General features: G+C 38.0%; 1 protein-coding gene across 9 annotated transcripts in view; it reads left to right on the forward strand.

The window, feature by feature from the left end:
- The window catches only part of marchf8 (membrane-associated ring finger (C3HC4) 8), a 144,061-nt gene that overhangs the window by 91,879 nt on the left and 35,620 nt on the right, over positions 1-16,562 (forward strand). The window contains exon 3 of one of the 9 annotated variants that reach the window (XM_079842685.1): positions 8,364-8,483. The exons of the other annotated variants lie outside the window; for them this stretch is intronic. Coding sequence (XP_079698811.1) covers positions 8,379-8,483 — 105 coding nt within the window. The 5' untranslated portion in view covers positions 8,364-8,378. The remainder of the gene's footprint in view (positions 1-8,363; positions 8,484-16,562) is intronic. 9 annotated transcript variants of the gene reach the window in all.

Below are 16,562 nucleotides of genomic sequence, written 5' to 3' on the forward strand. Positions count from 1 at the left end.
AAATTTCAACATTTGAGTTGTGCAGGGGCTCGGTTTCGAGTTTGATAACATTAGCTCTCTCTCTCTTCTTTCTTTCTTCTTTCTTTCTTCCTTATACGACCTCTGAAGGGTCATATAGGCTGGAGCCTATCCCAGTATCCTAGGCCGAAGGCAGAGGAAAGCAAGTCCATCATAGAGCATTATGTATGTACAGTGTACTCATCAACGTGTATTTATATAAAATATATATTTAAATGAATATAATTTGTCATACCCCTGCATTTAGTATTAAATGTCTGTTGAGTTTTAATCTGTTAATAATTGTGACTGGAGGGGAATATTATCAATGAATAATGGCTTATATTGTGCTCACACAAAGATATCTTATGACTTGGAATATAGCGCACAATTTAAATGGTCTATTTTAACACTACTTTAAAAAAAATTGGGGTCGGTAAGATGTTTTAATGTGTTTCAAAGGTCTCGTATGTTCACAGCGCCGCTGCATCACGCGCTGCGCGTAGGGTACCAAGTGCTGAGGGGGGCACCAAAAGAAGACCCCGCTCAGCTCTACAGAGTCGCGAACGCCGCCATCGCGGGTACCATAAAGTAATTACGCTTAGGGCACCAATACGGCCAGCAACGGGACTGTATGTTCACCAAGGCTGCATTTATTTGATTGAAAATACAGTAAAAACAGTAATATTGTGAAATATTAATACAATTTAAAATGACTATTTTCAATTTGAATATAATTTTATTTAGTTTATTCCTGTGACGTGAAAGCTGAATTTTCAGCATCATTACTTCAGTCTTCACTGTCACATGATCCTTCAGAAACGATTCTAATATGCTGATTTGCTGCTCATGAAACATTTCTTATTATTATCAATGTCATAAAAACGGTTATGGCGCTTAATAATTTTTAGAAACCATTATTTTCAGGACTCTTTTATGAATGGAAAGTTCAAGAGAACAGTAACAATATAAATGTTGTTATTGTCACTTTTTAGTTAATGCATCCTTGCTGAATAAAAATATTATTATTATTTTTTTTTTTTAACGCTCTGATCGCAAACTAGTAGTCTTCATCATTGTGTAAAATATGTGTAAAATATGAATCATTATATCATACCCCTGCATTTAGTAATAAATTACTCTGCTGTTTAATCTGAAAATATGTGACTGGACTGAAATATTATGCAGTAAAATAATGGCTTACATTTTGCTCATTCAAAGCTTTTGTATGACTTTGATTGGAATATAATGCACAATTTATATGGTCCATTTTGATGTTGTTTTTCGCGTGACAGATGTGGTAACTGAACTTACCTTGGAAAAAGCTGTGTTGAGATTATTCAACAAATCTCTTTGTGATTAGTAGAATCGATTGCAGGTTTAGAACGAGATGAGGATTAGTAAATAATGACAGCATTTTATTTGTTGAGTGTTGAGCTCAGGCACAGGTAAATGCACAATGATGTCATTTAGGCACACACAAACTCATCTTAAATATTTGCACTTTAACGTGCTTGTATGTCTGATTATGTTTCATTCTGGTGTAGATAATTATGTACTACATCATCATGGGTTTTCAGAGGCTGAAGCAGATTGTTTATCATCTATGAATGACCTCACATTTGCATTTAGACGTGAGGGAACCGTCCAGAGAGTCACTGGGGAACACAGAGGTCCTAGTGTCAGCAAACTAATTAGTCTTGACTGGCCTGAGTTAATTAGGAGTGGCTTTTATTCCAACATCAGGGGGGGAATTTCAGAATCTGAAATTGAACAACCAAAATAGTGTTTTCCCTATAGGAATGTAGTCAGATTAGAACAATAACAGGATGTTGGTTATTGATTTTACTGTGCAGGTGACTGCAGTTCTCTCATTTTCTCTCGCTTTTCTCTCATTAGCATTTATTTTGTCTTCCATGGCATACTGGAGATGTTTAGGCTACTAAATATAATTACCAGTTATAAATACCACTGGTTTATCCAGTTTTACTTAACAATTCCACATTTACAGCTTAAGGCTTTAATTGTACTTCTTCATTCCTCACTCTGGTGTAAATGTAGTTTGTGGTGGAGAATTGTTAAGTGAAACAGATGAGTGGATGATAAGTACAACCCTGTTCCCCATTTCAGTTGTTGAGAAATGACCGTTTCCTGTGATTCAGTAGAGATGCTTGGCCTTTTCACATCAGATCATGTGATCTCCAGTTCATGGGCCTCAAAGGGCTGGCGTTTGTTTGACAGGTCAGATGGGTAAACTGCTGCTCTCAGCTGAAAAGAGACCCATAATTGTTGTCATTGCCCAGTGCTGCTTCTTTGATATTGAAATTTGAGCTACCATTGTGTAAAGAATCATGAGCTCAAACAGGAAAATGCTTCCAAGCGCACTTCCTGCAAGATAGGGTTACATTCCCAGTGTCTCTCGGCATGAAAAATCGTTCCAGGTTATTTCGATCTTTCCTACAATCACATTATCCACTTTAACACATTTTTTGTATGTTATTTAGCTTGTAAATGAATCCTATTTATGCTGACGTGTGACATTTTAGAAAGCAGAGATTATACTGTGTAATGTGTGTGTGATTCAAAGCTTTTGATTAGTTTAAATTATACGTTTGCATGGGGCGCGATACGCTGAATTGCAAATCTAATCACTTGTTGATGTCAAGTTAAATACTGCATGAAATTCAATGCAGAAGTGGATGATCCTTGCATGCTCTGCTTGCGCGTGACATGACAGGATTTGAAAGTTTCTTGTTAAGGCTTGTTTGACTCTCACTACTGCTATTTTTCAAATCGCTATGATCTGATAGATAAACAAACTTGGTTTCAGTGTGCACTGCATAATCTGAATTATAACTAGATTAAAAAAACAAAACAAAAACGTTGTTGTCTTGAGAAAACTTCAAACTTTCTGGTCAGGCTTTAATGTTTCTTGTCTCACCACATTTAGTTATGAATAAGCCTGCATTAATCACGTAAACGCCTATATTTATTTTAGTTAGACAAAGTATTTTGTATTTTTATTGTATAGTACAGTACTATGTTCCATAGTTAAAATATGTCATTCATGTTTGTTTTCTGTGAACAAGAAAGCCCACCTTTGATTTCATTGGCCATTTTGACATTGACAACTGTACGATGACCGCTGTGGCAGATTTGCCTAAAAATGTAAATTGTAAACAACTTTTCTTAGCACTTAACAAACTAACAACGGAGCAGCATCAAGAATATCACATTTGGGGGGTGGACAATTTAGCTATATTAATTATTGTATAGCATATATGGTGGTTATGGCCCTGCTGTGATGTAAACCAAAGGCTTTTTCAGCCTTTATGTCCTACGTCAGCTTCCTGTTTCAGTGGGATTTACGTCAACACGGGACAGAAAATTGTATTAAACTATTTCATGGTCTTTAATGCTGTTTTGCTCGCTGTCCCTCTGGACTCATTGTTGCCTTCATAATCAGAACATCTATTTTTCCTGTATCTGTTTACTGTGCATGGCTTAATTTTGTTGTGGCGGAGGATGTTGCTGTCTTGCAGGAAGCAATGATATGAAATATGACGTGCGAGTCGCTTGATTATTGTCTTCTGAAAGGAAATATCTATAACTAAATGTGAAAGACGAAATTTCATCAGCCCGATATTCAGACTGCATTTCACCCTTCCTTCAGATCGGGATGTTTGTTTTGTTGATTTAATTCTGCTGCTTCCTTTTCACAGTCTTTATTTGCTTTTGCTTTCTCTCTCTTTCTGTTTATACATACAGAAAATAAAAACTCTCCTAATAAAAGTACGGAATAATTGACGACGGGCTGTTGAATTATTAGAAAATAATGCACACCTGAGGTGGTAATGCGGCCAAGTGTGCATTATTTTCTAATAATTCAACGGACCAGAGTCAATTATTCCGCCTGTACTATGGTTGCCACACCTTAAGACATTGTTCAGATGTTCTATTTCAAGACATGGTTTTTGTCTTTAACCTGCTCGCATGCAGGTCTAATTTCTTACACATATCATTCCACGCCTCTGTTGTTAATTTCAAAACTTCATTTTAGAGTTAGTAACAGAGGCTTGATCCATCGATAGCAGACTAATGCAGTTATTAGAGCGAGAGCGAGAGGGATTAAGTGTGTGTGAATTACCTCAGTCTGTGTATCTCTCAAGAGTGTTCGGCAGCTGCGTCTCTACTAATACCGAAACTAAGTTTGTCTGCTTAAAGAACAGGGCCATTATTACCTCAATAGTGAGAAATGTTAGGCTGACGTTGTCATACTCAAATTCTAGTCAGAATATGAGTCTGATACTGCTCCATTGGGCTGTGATTGAGGCGTGTTTCAACCGAACCAGGAAAGAAAATGCCTCTGCACTTTTGAGCGAAATAGTAAAGGTGAATGCATAGAGGAACAAGTTCTCCGTTTAGAACGAATTCAACCCAAGCGCTCTTTGGTGACGTGCATGATTACGTCTCTGTTGATCATCTGTCCATCATCGTATTAATCCCGCCCTGACAATTTCATTGGTCCGAACAGCTCTTGTTCGAGCATAGACGGAGCATATTTAGGCCATGCCCACACCAGGGGGGAAACAATCCAACGCTCTCCATTGACTTTGCATTGCGTGAGGCTGCCTCCTTGTCATTTCGGACTTAAAACAAAAAACAGAACAAATGTCTAAAAGCTGCTATGTGACAAAGTGTACAGCAAACAAGCTAAAATACACAGAAATACGTTTTTATAAGCTGTCGATCCCAAAAAACGAGCGTTTAAGGAGACAAAAGTGGATAAAGGCAATAAAACGAGAAGCATCAGTAGGAAGAATGGGTAAATGTTGGGATCCTGACACTCAAACTTCTGGGTTTTGTTTAGCTTGTTTGCTGTACACTTTGTCACATATCCGCTTTTAGACATTGTTCTGTTTTTTGTTTTTCAAGTCCGAAATGACAAGGAGGCAACCTCACGCAATGCGAAGTCAATGGAGAGCGTTTGATTGTTTTCCCCCCTGGTGGGCGTGGTCTTCAGATTATGATGCGTGTCGCTCTGTCTCTATAGTTGCTCCACAACGGATCAAGTCCAGACCATGCGGCAACCTCCCGCAGTTTCTCTTGAAGCCAATACGGAATTGACTTAAACTGCAATTCATCGACTGGCCGCTAGCGACAGGCTCCAGAAGGGAGCAGAATCTCATTGAGTCCCATGTTAAAATGCCCAACTTTACAGCAGATTAAAACATGTTTACAGCCTGGTACAAATTGTGGTTTTGATCTGTACGGCTAATTTTGCCCTTCATGACAACTGTGAGGGGGGTGAAATTGTGTGTTTGTGTGTGTGTGTGTGTGTGTGTGTGTGTGTGTGTGTGTGTGTGTGTGTGTGTGTGTGTGTGTGTGTGTGTGTGTGTGTGTGTGTGTGTGTGTGTGTGTGTGTGTGTGTGTGTGTGTGTGTGTGTGTGTGTGTGTGTGTGTGTGTGTGTGTGTGTGTGTGTGTGTGTGTGTGTGTGTGTGTGTGTGTGTGTGTTTTTGGCAAAAAACGTGGAAATAATTTGTTGTTTTGATCCTATTGTTTACTATATTTATTTGCTTAGTCAGTGTTGTTGTGGGTTTTGGTTCTTTTGCTGTTGTAAGCTGTAAGGACCTGTTGAAATAACTGAAATCATTTGGCGAAGTGATATGGAACTGTAATGCGGTTCACCTGCATGCATGAGTAGTTACATTTAATGCTTTAACAGCCATGTCCCTGTCACGTCAACAATCTGAACATTAATACTCTGCAAACCTTTGTGTTTTCAGAGTACTTAACAGAAAGATGGAAAAATTATACTACGCAATGTCTTGGAAATTGTCCAAGGTTCATTAGAGTTCATTATTATACATCATTGCACTTACAGTTTTTAAAATACACTATTTTACAATTTTATATTGACTTTGGTGTATGCAAATGATACCTCAGATCATAAGTTTTTTTTTTAGAAGAGATCTATTTATACATTATTCAAAGGGACCACTAACATAGCAACCACTCTGAACACCCTAACAACATCATTGCAATGTGGTGCCAAGTTTTGCACAGGCAAGAGCCACTCACATTTTCTTCAAAAAATGTAATCTATGCTATTTTTAACTATGATGCTATCCTGTCAGTCAGTCTTACTCCTTTTGCACCAGATGGCTTAATAGTCGAAGCTTTGAGTAATTTGAAAGTATCGTTGATAGGATTCCATTACTAACTTGGGTTTAAATTTTGCATATTATCTGTTGTATTATCTTTCATACTTCCATAACCCAACTGTTTGATTTGGAAAGGTGTCAAATTATATATATAATGTCACTTTCAGTGGATTTTTTTTCCTCAAGCCTTGGTTGATTTGTGACCCTTGTACTGATGGTGTTTATTTTTGCTCCAAAAACTCCATAGTAGAACCATGAGCACATACTTTTACCGTAATCCTTTGAGGAACCGTGCGTTTCCTTGTTTTGTTTATGAGAACCCAGTTGATGTCCTGAGAATTTGATTGTGTCATTTAGGCCAGTCAAACATGAACTGACAGGAAGTGCTGAGTGGAGAGGGAGAAAGAGAGCGAGCGAGATGAAAATAGAAAGACGGTGATTGTGAGGTTGTAGCAGTGCTGTCTCATTTGCTTTCTGTTCCTCCTGACTGCTGTTGTTGCGTTGAGCTGTCTGCTGAGGCAATGAGACATGGAGATGGGGAATCTTAGAGATGGAGGAAGAGAGCAGCCAGTTGAGGCAGTGTAGATGGCCATCTGTCATGGGTCTCCACTCACTCAGTGCTGATAACAACCTCTGCTCACCCAGTAGGATAATTCAATCTTCTCCGTGAGCCAGTCATGGCCATCACTCTCTCCACGGAGACGGCCCAGGTACCAGATACTCTCAACAAAGCTTTACTAAAGTGTAACTTTGTGCAAATCATGATGTCACATTGCTGAGGTATTGATGTGCATTCCACAACTGAGAGTTTTTGTTATTTAACCTGGCAGGACACAATAAAGCGGCAAGCTATAAAGGCTGCTCTTCCAGAGTTTTTGTTGACATATTCTTGCTTTCTACTTCTGCGGCCTTGTTCTGAGAAGCCCCACCCTGATTTTCACTGCTAGGCCATAACCATGACTTAAACACTGAAGGGACAAAATGGCTTGTTTGTTTTATTTTGTAGATTTAATTTTGGGTTTGTGGTTATGTCATAAATGTACTGTTCCTTTTATTTAAAGGGGCTATATGCGTTTTTCTGAAATTTAAACTCGCGACTGACACCTGTGGCCAAAAAACAGAACTGCTCTCATTTTCTGCTCGCTCTCGCAGCGGTGGTGACGTCACATCCGCAGACAGCGCGGGAAAAGACGACCCGCCAGAAAATAGGAAAAATAGGAGACAGGCTTATAGGTGCACCCACTGTGAGCGGACAAGGTGTCAGTATGCTCATCAGGAGATGTTTGAGTTATAAATGGTAAAATAAAAAGGCTATTGTTACGTTTATTTTGGGGAAAAAGTTGCATATAGTCCCTTTAAAGGGATTAAAGAAATGAAAAATAAAGAAAAGGCAGATGGTAGTAAAATAATCTTTTGTAAAGTTATGTATTTGCAAATAATATTTATATGCACATTCACTCTTAAAGGGATAGTTCACCCAAACATGAAAATTCTGTCATCAATTACTCACCCTCATGTCGTTCCAAACCCGTAAGACTTTTGTTCATCTTCGGAACACAAATAAAGATCTTTTTGATGAACTCTGAGAGCTATCTGTTCCTCCGTTGAGAGCTACGCAACTACCACTTTGACGCTTCAAAAAGTTCATAAATAGATCATAAAACTAATCCATATGAATTGAGCAGTTTAGTCCAAATTTTCTGAAGACACACGGTCGCTTTATATGATGAACAGATTGAATTTAAGCTTTTACTGCTGAAGCAGGCCATCCTAAAAAAAAGTACTTTTAAAATGTTTTGTCATCCTAGTGTGGTGCTTAAAAAGAATATCAAATATTGGGGAGACTTGTTCCCCTGAAGTTAGTCTCATGTAGCCAGACCTTCAGACTGACAGCAGAAGGTCTGACTCCATAGCAGCTTTCATTGGTCAAGGACAGCTCAAGAGCGACATGTAAAGCATCCAATCACAGTTAATTTTGTTCAGCATCATGTATAGGGGTATGAAAACGTAAAGTCGATGTGCCTACGATAACAGACCGCCGTGCAATTAATTCAAGAATTTTGTGCAAGTTTACTGCAACAATGGCGCAACAAGGATTCTGTGTACTTGACATACTTTTGAAAACCGACTGTCACTGTTATTAACACAGCGGCTTTCTTCTTCAACGAGGGGGTTTGACGTCATGACTGCTTTGTTTCCAGGCGGATCGTTAAAGAATGCAACACACACATCTCCTGGAAATCCTGGAGAATTCAACCAATCTGATGACAACTTCGTTGACGATGTCTGAGGATGAGAGTACCCTCAAGTTGATGTCTATGGTGGATACAGCTCTGCATAACTGTGGTTGAAACAACTTCTAATTGGCTGTGATTGTGTAGCGCCACAAAGCAGTTTTGTGTTTAATGTAGACAGACTGATTACTTTTTAGTTGGAAACTTGCCTGGGGTGCGTTTCCCATACAACAACGTAACTCGCTGCTGAACTGCCATAGTGAGATGAATTGTTGAAAAGATAAACTAGCTAGTCACGACCGTTTCCCGAAACCTTATTGTTGCAAATTTGTTGTTCAACCACATTGATTAATGATGGCACACACATGGTGGAGTAATAACTTATTTTAATTCATCCGTTTGAGGTTGAATTAATGCTAGATTTTTTGCTATAAATTACGGACATGGCATTTGTTGACTAATTCTGTTTTTTTTTTTTTTGCATAAGTAGCTTTTTTTTTTGTGTGTGTGTTTCCTATTCTGTTTTTAAAGTGAGCAGAGTTAGTAGAACTCTGGATTAGCTAAAGTTTATGTATATGTAGTATATGTGACCAGTGCTGGCAAAATGAGTCGCATTGAGCATATTTTCACATTCTCTATTAAAACGCATTCAAAATGATGTACGATTTGTTGGAATCCAATAAAAAATTACTGAGCTACACCTGTTTGAAGCCGATAGAGTCAGTAAGTCAATAACTCATAAGTCAATTTTGAGAAAAATCGTGTGAAAGTTTTCTAAATGTTCCAAAACAAAATCACCTAGCAACCATACCTTAAAATTCCTGGTAATAACACCAAATTTGGCATACACCAAGCCAAAACCAAATATCTATAGGGAAAATGTTTGATTGACATTTATTTATTTATATTTTATTTAACAGACAGCCTATACATTCAGAACTACTGTACCACACGGATAATGTTACACATCAGATGTTTTCCCCAAAAGTTAACTGTTTAAGACATTAACAGGTAATGTTTGCATGAATACTTGCCAAGACACATATTATGAAATACTGTAATTGTGTATATCAGGATCGCTGTCTGAGGCATTTTTTGTGCACACGCGTCGGATCTGTCAGCCAGCGTGAGTAAGATTGTTTTTATTCGTTCAGACTCATGTCATCGAGAATTAGCTATGAATATTCACAAAGTTGGGATGCTGCGCTTTAAAGCGATACCAAACTTATGCTGAGGAGAAGCGAGCAGAGAAAAACAGGACAAAGGAAAGGTACTACTCTCAGAAAATGTACAAATAAAGATAATTTTCGATGTTTAATTGCTATTTGGAGCATTGGGATCGCTAGACGAGGGCTTAGTAAACAATTTTTTGTGTGAACCTCAAAATCCAAATTTTTCACTTTTGCCTGTAGCTTGACATTAGTCTGTGTGCATCGCATTCCAACTAATTTTGCCAGCACAGGTCACATTCTGCTTTTTGTCCAGTTTCAGGTTCATCACTTTACATGATGGTCAGATGCTCTCTTCCAGTCTAGGGGTGTGTTCACGCTTGTGGTTCGGTTCACTTGGTTCATTTGGTTCGGACCAAAAAAAACAAAACAAAACATTCCTAATCCGATTAGCGTTCAAATTGGCATTTTTATCATTGAACCTAAAGGCATAGGGAGACTTTTGATTGGTCAGCTTTATATAACAGATTGCCTATTTTGAGAGGGAACTTACTGAACATCCAAATCAATTCTGTGTGCTCCGATAAATGTGTATGCGTAGCCTACATATGATGGTATTTTGACCAGCTGATAACTCGTGCAGAGCTTATAAAATGTGAAAAAGAGAGGGCATTTTCCTGCGGTGCCCCCCTGACCACTTGGTGCCCTACGTGCAGCGCGTGATGCGCGTAATGGGAGCGGCGTCACTGTTTTGATGCCTGTGCCAAACTGTGATGGGCAAACTCGCAACTATGACGAGGAAAAAAACTATATGCGTGACCATTCTGTCCTTTTTTAGGGTCTCATCTTCCTGTTTTTGGTTCGCTTACATGTCTTTGGTCCATGTTGCGTTCATATATCATTTGAAACGCACCAGAATTCGTTGGAAGCTGACGAGACCCATCTTTTCAGCGATCTCGGTCCGCTTGTTTGGTGCGCACAAGGGTTCATATGGCAGCGTTATTGTACACTTATTCAAATTAACCGCACTAACAGCAATCGCAACGGGGTTCGTTTTAATTGAACCAAACATACCAAGTGTGAACACACTAAGTGGGTGGTTCATGACCAGATTAAGCTGCAAAGTGGACAACAGTGATAGTCAACAAAAAAACTACACTGTAAAAAAAAATTCAGGTCTCCAATTGAACATTTTCTAGTGACCGATCACATCTAAATTATCAGTTGGCCAAATTGAATTTCTGTGAATTGATGCAATTTAATTAACAGAAATTCAATTTGGCCAACAAAAAAAATGTAGATGTGATCAGTCTCTAGAAAATTTTCTAGTGAGAGAGAGTATTGCAGTAAACACTGGCACATTTATAGCCATGGTGGTATCAAGCAGTTCCTCAGGTTTCTATGGATCATATGTCACAAGAGTGAGACTAAATGGGGCTGGAAGATGTCAAACTATACCTAATTCAATGTTGTCTGAGACCAGGAAAAAGTCTCACACGCTGATAGGGGTAGACAGAAGCCACAGAGACTGCTGCCATGTTCACTGTGTCCCACACTCTTCTTTTTAAAAGCTTGACAGTGTTATCAGAGGTTTATGTTAACATGCACTCACGGAGATGGTATTATTTGAGCACACTGAGCGATTTGTATATTCCTCAAACTTCACTCTGCTGTTTTCTCCTAATCGTCCCTGTCATATTACATTCAAGCACCAGCCATGCATTTGTCATCTCATTATATTATCCGTGCACTCATGGCAACCTTGGAGTCTGGCTCATTATTCTGGATCTGCCCACACACTTGATGAAGCCTGCAGATCCATAACAACAATGTATTAGCACTTGATTTCTGCTGTTGCTGTTTACTCAGCAACACACCTGAAGTGCTTGTAAACATTCAGCCACATATCCTGCATTTTATGACCATTTTCTTGTTAGTTCATAATCTTGTTAGTTGTTAATTAATTTTTTTAAATTGTGTGCTGCCATGTCCTGTTGTGTATGGGAGAAACGCCAAAAGCAGGACGAAGTGCACAACGGATAGTGCAGAGCGTGATGTGAGCACCTCGAGCATGTGTATTCTTGTGTGGCTCAATGGATTGTGCCGCTCGGAACAATCTGAACACCGCTGTGTGAACAAGTTTGCAGTGCTGTGTGACCCATTTCAATTTGGCACAATCTCTGTTTTGAAAGCCCATGTGAACCTCAAATTACTGTTTGGAACCACATCAAAAACCACAAATATGGTTGAATTTACACTACCATTCATAGGTTTGGGGCCAGTAAGATTAGTTATTTTTTCTTAAATAAATTAATACTTTTATTCAGCAAGGATACATTAAAGGGGTCATGACCTGCATTATTTTATTATTTTGTGATGTTTCCTGGTGTGCACTTACAGTATATTTAGAACGCTCTGTTTGAAGGGGCATGTGCTGTGAGACTTGTAAACGCCCAGAGCTGTGATTGGCTAACATCTTTGCACAATAGCTAAGTATTACATGTGGAACTCTCTCAACTTTTAGCACGTTTTTACTATTACAGCTCTCAAGGTTAAAGAGTTAGTTCACCCAAAAATGAAAATTAGCCCATGATTTAGAAGTCTATAAAAGTGCATCTATCCATCATATAACTGCTCCACATGGCTCCAGGAGGTTAATAAAGGCCTTCTGAAGCGAAAAATATCCATATTTAAAACTTTATAGACTAAAATAACTTCCGTCTGATTACTGTACGCATCAATTTATGGCAAAAGAGTAACCTTAGATAAAGAGTAAAGAGTAAGTAAGAGTAAAAGGTGTATATACTACAGACACAGCCACTTGGTTGAGAGATTTATTTGTGATGGAATAATTGCTTTATAATGTTATTGCAGTCTTACACACATGCTGCAGTTACATGTACAGTTACTCTGAGCTGTGCATTAATTTGAGTGATGACTGATATTATGGGAGTGGCTTGATGCAGCGCAGGAGAAGCAGATAACTTGATCTTGAACTTTAATACTGTCACGTAACAAATCTGCTTCAATTTAACTTAAAAATTAAATGAATATCTAATTAAAACATTGAAATAAAAATGTAAAGGGTGTACAAATACTATAAAATCATGAATATAAATAATTGGTGATGTTTAAAAAACAAACAAAAAAACATTGATCTATTATAACTTTTATGTTGGTTTGGTCGTTTGGCTGTTTCCTTATAAAGATCCAGAAATTTGTCAAGTTTTTTTGCCAGGTGGCTTTTTTAATTACATTTTGGTTCCCCTGAACCAAAGTTTTCTGCCCAAAGTTTTAGTATACATACAGGAGAAGTCATGTTTCTGGTAGTCAGAGCAGTTGGAAAAAAAATAACTTCCTCTTATGCATAATTGTAGAGCTCTCGTCTCTTTCTAGTGTTCCGTCTCAACAACTGATACTAACTTGATCTCAATGGTTCTTATGTCCACCTTTCCAACACTAAAAAATCCTTCGATCAAGGTGAATTGTGTTGTCAACTAACACACTAAAAACAATTAATCTTAAAATTGTCGTAATTTACTCCCCCTCATGACAGCACAAAAGATGATTTTTTTTTTAAAGAATATCCTGGTTGCTCATAATACAAGTGAATGGGGATGGGTGCTATTAAGCTCCAAATTGATACATTTGCCACAATTAGACCTGATTCGTGTGCTGTAGTCCATGTTTCCTGAAGCCAAACAACATTGTGTAATGAACGGATTGAAATTGAATTAATTCACTGAAAGCTCTCAAATCAAATATGGTTTCATTAGATGTTCGTCAGTTTCATCAGGTTTGACGTCAGTGACATCAAACAACATTTAGTTCTCAACCTTCACTGACATTAAAGTATTCCTTTAAAACTGACTTCATATCTAGTCATTTTCTAATAAAATATCGCTTGTGCATGATCAAATCCTGTACACTTTAGATGTAATGCCAAGTATATTTAAAATGCATAATGCAAACATTCTATTCCAGTAAAAATCTACTTTACCGGTTTAATTTGAAATGATTAATGTCTATAAAAGAGGGGAAAAGTTTGCACATCTGAATCTTCTCCCAAGAGGTGCACAATCAAAAAGAAACATGAAAATAAACGAGGAAAATCCGCACAGTGTTTAACTAGAGACAGTAAAACATGTTGCGATCCATAAAGATCTTAGTCGTAAAATTTCCACACTTTTTTTCCTGTTTTAAATGATAGATGTGTTAAATTTCAGTGTGGTTTTTTGACGTATCACATGAAAAATGCCATGTGTGCACTAACATGAACATATTTTGATCAGAACAAATCGGTTTGAATGCCAGTTTGTACTGATTCATGAAATGAATGAAACACAATGATAATTTATCTTTTTAAGGACTTATTTGAACGGTTCTGTTAACTGAAAATGACCATCACCTCGCGTGTGTGTGTGTGTGTGTGTGTGTGTGTGTGTGTGTGTGTGTGTGTGTGTGTGTGTGTGTGTGTGTGTGTGTGTGTGTGTGTGTGTGTGTGTGTGTGTGTGTGTGTGTGTGTGTGTGTGTGTGTGTGTGTGTGTGTGTGTGTGTGTGTGTGTGTGTGTGCTGTTGTATGGAAAGATGATGAGCTGTTTTGATGTCTAGAATGGCTGAAATTCTCCTTAATAACAGCAAGACAGTAACCAGCAGGGATTTAGCACTCGGTCCCTTCCGCTGCCATCTCCATGGTAACAGCGCAGGGCTGGAGACATGAGTAAAAAGCACAGGAATGATTAAAGATAAAGAGCATGTCCTTCTGTTGCTGCACATGCTCTCACACATATTGGGTCCTCACCATTACAGTTCAGTTCAGAGGAAAAACAATGAGCTCTCACACACGCACCCACTCGCTAATCATGGCACATTGTGCCAAAGGGCTCTTTGTTGCTGAGCTTTTCTCTCCCAAGCACTGATATTAGCACCATTTCTGCCTCATAATTCACACAGGACTGGAAATGCTAAATGGACATGTGCTAGTTTTCTTTTGTTCTAAATGTAATGCTGCTCATTGTTTTGAAGTGGGGTTTTTTGTGCTATAAATGATGCAAGACTAAAAGCTGATTTTATTTCAAGAACAAAACCTCTCAAGAACATGACTGAATCATACTTTGCGTGAAGAAAATTACTTCTAAAATTGTACGATTTTGAAAAGTGTGTGTGTGTGTGTGTGTGTGTGTGTGTGTGTGTGTAATATTCATTTTTAATTTATTTAAGAAAAAAATAATACTTTAATTCAGCAAAGATGCATTAATTTGATTAAGTGGCATGAAAACATTTATTTGAAATAGAAATCTTCTGCAACATTATAGATGCTGTTCGTTTGACTTTATATTCATCAAAGTTCTATAGGAATTGGATTAAAACGAGATGTTCCATCAAAAATGTTAATATGATATTGATTCTTGTAAGTGATTTTCTGTGTAGGCATGCATTCAATCAGCCTGTCTGTTTCAATAAACCCCTTTTTCCAGGCAGTCTTACAATCTAGAGCTTAGTCTATTTTTAACTCACATCTTGATACAAGAAAAGAATACAATGACGATCTGTACATGAATAGTCATTAAATGTTGTAAAAGAGGGAAGGGTGTTTGCTCATGGTTTTTCTGTTGAAGTTGTTTGAGTCTAACCACAATTTAGCCACTGAAGAAGGAATGTCAGTAGAAATACATATGCCTGCTTCAAACTAGGGTCCAACTGATGTTTTTTTTAAATTGCTGAAATCATAGTAAAAACAGTAGTAAATACAAATCAGTGAAATTTTCACAATTTCATGGCATCCAGGATATTTTGTCGTATGAATATCGGAACATGCAATATATCAAAAGAACAGAGCATGTGTTTTGATCCAGAGATTCGGTACTCTTTAAGAAGATGCATAATAGCGCCCCCCACACTACAATGGACTAACCCAGCAATTGGGTTGTTTTAAGCAAACATTTTTACCCAACCGCTGGGTTAAAAGACCCATTCACTGGGTTAAAATAACCCAATTGTGGGTTAAAACAACCCATTCACTGGGTTGAAACAACCCATTCACTGGGTTAAAACAACCCAATTGCTGGGTCAGTCCATTTTCAACCTAACTTGGGTTGTTTTTAACCCAGCATTTTTTAGAGTGTACCGTATAAAATTCTGCCAATGGCTGAAGCGAGTAAAGACTTGCGGGTAAAGACTTAACCAAATCTGAAATCCAAATTGATAACATGAGGCTGTTGAAAAACTGTTACTGAGGAACAACATCTTCTGTTATTCAAACAAGAGACACAAAATTGTGAAATATAACGTGTCTGTCCACTCATGACGGGGGAGGAGAGAAAGTGAGCAAGAGGGAGATTTGAAGAAAGACTATAGAAAGAATGATGGCTGAGAGACATTACAAAAGAGAAAAATTCTCACTGGAAAAAGAAGGGTTATGATCAGACGAGCTTTAGTATCTGTGTTAATATTAGCGCTTACCAGGCCTGAAAATGGACGCAGAGGTTTTGGTGTTTTTGCTCCATTTGTGAGTAACATTGGTTTTGCTTTATTTCACCGAATTAAGATTTGCTGTTTGTTGTAATGTTCGCTATAGTAACATGACCTTTTGAGTGTCATTGTTTGTCTGGAGCTGGTGTGCTGCCGACTAATAACCCACTCTTGCTTGTGTAATGTATGTTCATTTTTGTTCTTCCTTATTGTTCTTTGTTTCGCAAAGCATTATTTTGCTTCGCTTCAGCTTTGATAGAGACATCCATCCTTGCACTGCGTGTTCTTGCTTTTTGGGGGCGGAGCAATGAAGGGAGGGGTGTGTTTGTTTGGGTTGATTTCAAATAACAGTGTTTCTCAGAAATCGCCTACTGTGCCATTTAATATTCACTATTACTTTCATTATATTTCAGTTGAACAAATCAGTGTCTCAGAGAACAGTTGTGGTAATATAGCAACCCTCTTACATTAGTCACAACTGACCTATAAATAATATAACACAGCGGGAAAAAGACATCTCTTCTCA

The sequence above is a fragment of the Gobio gobio genome (assembly GCF_949357685.1).
Source record: "Gobio gobio genome assembly, chromosome: 18".
Taxonomy (NCBI): Eukaryota; Metazoa; Chordata; class Actinopteri; order Cypriniformes; family Gobionidae; genus Gobio; species Gobio gobio.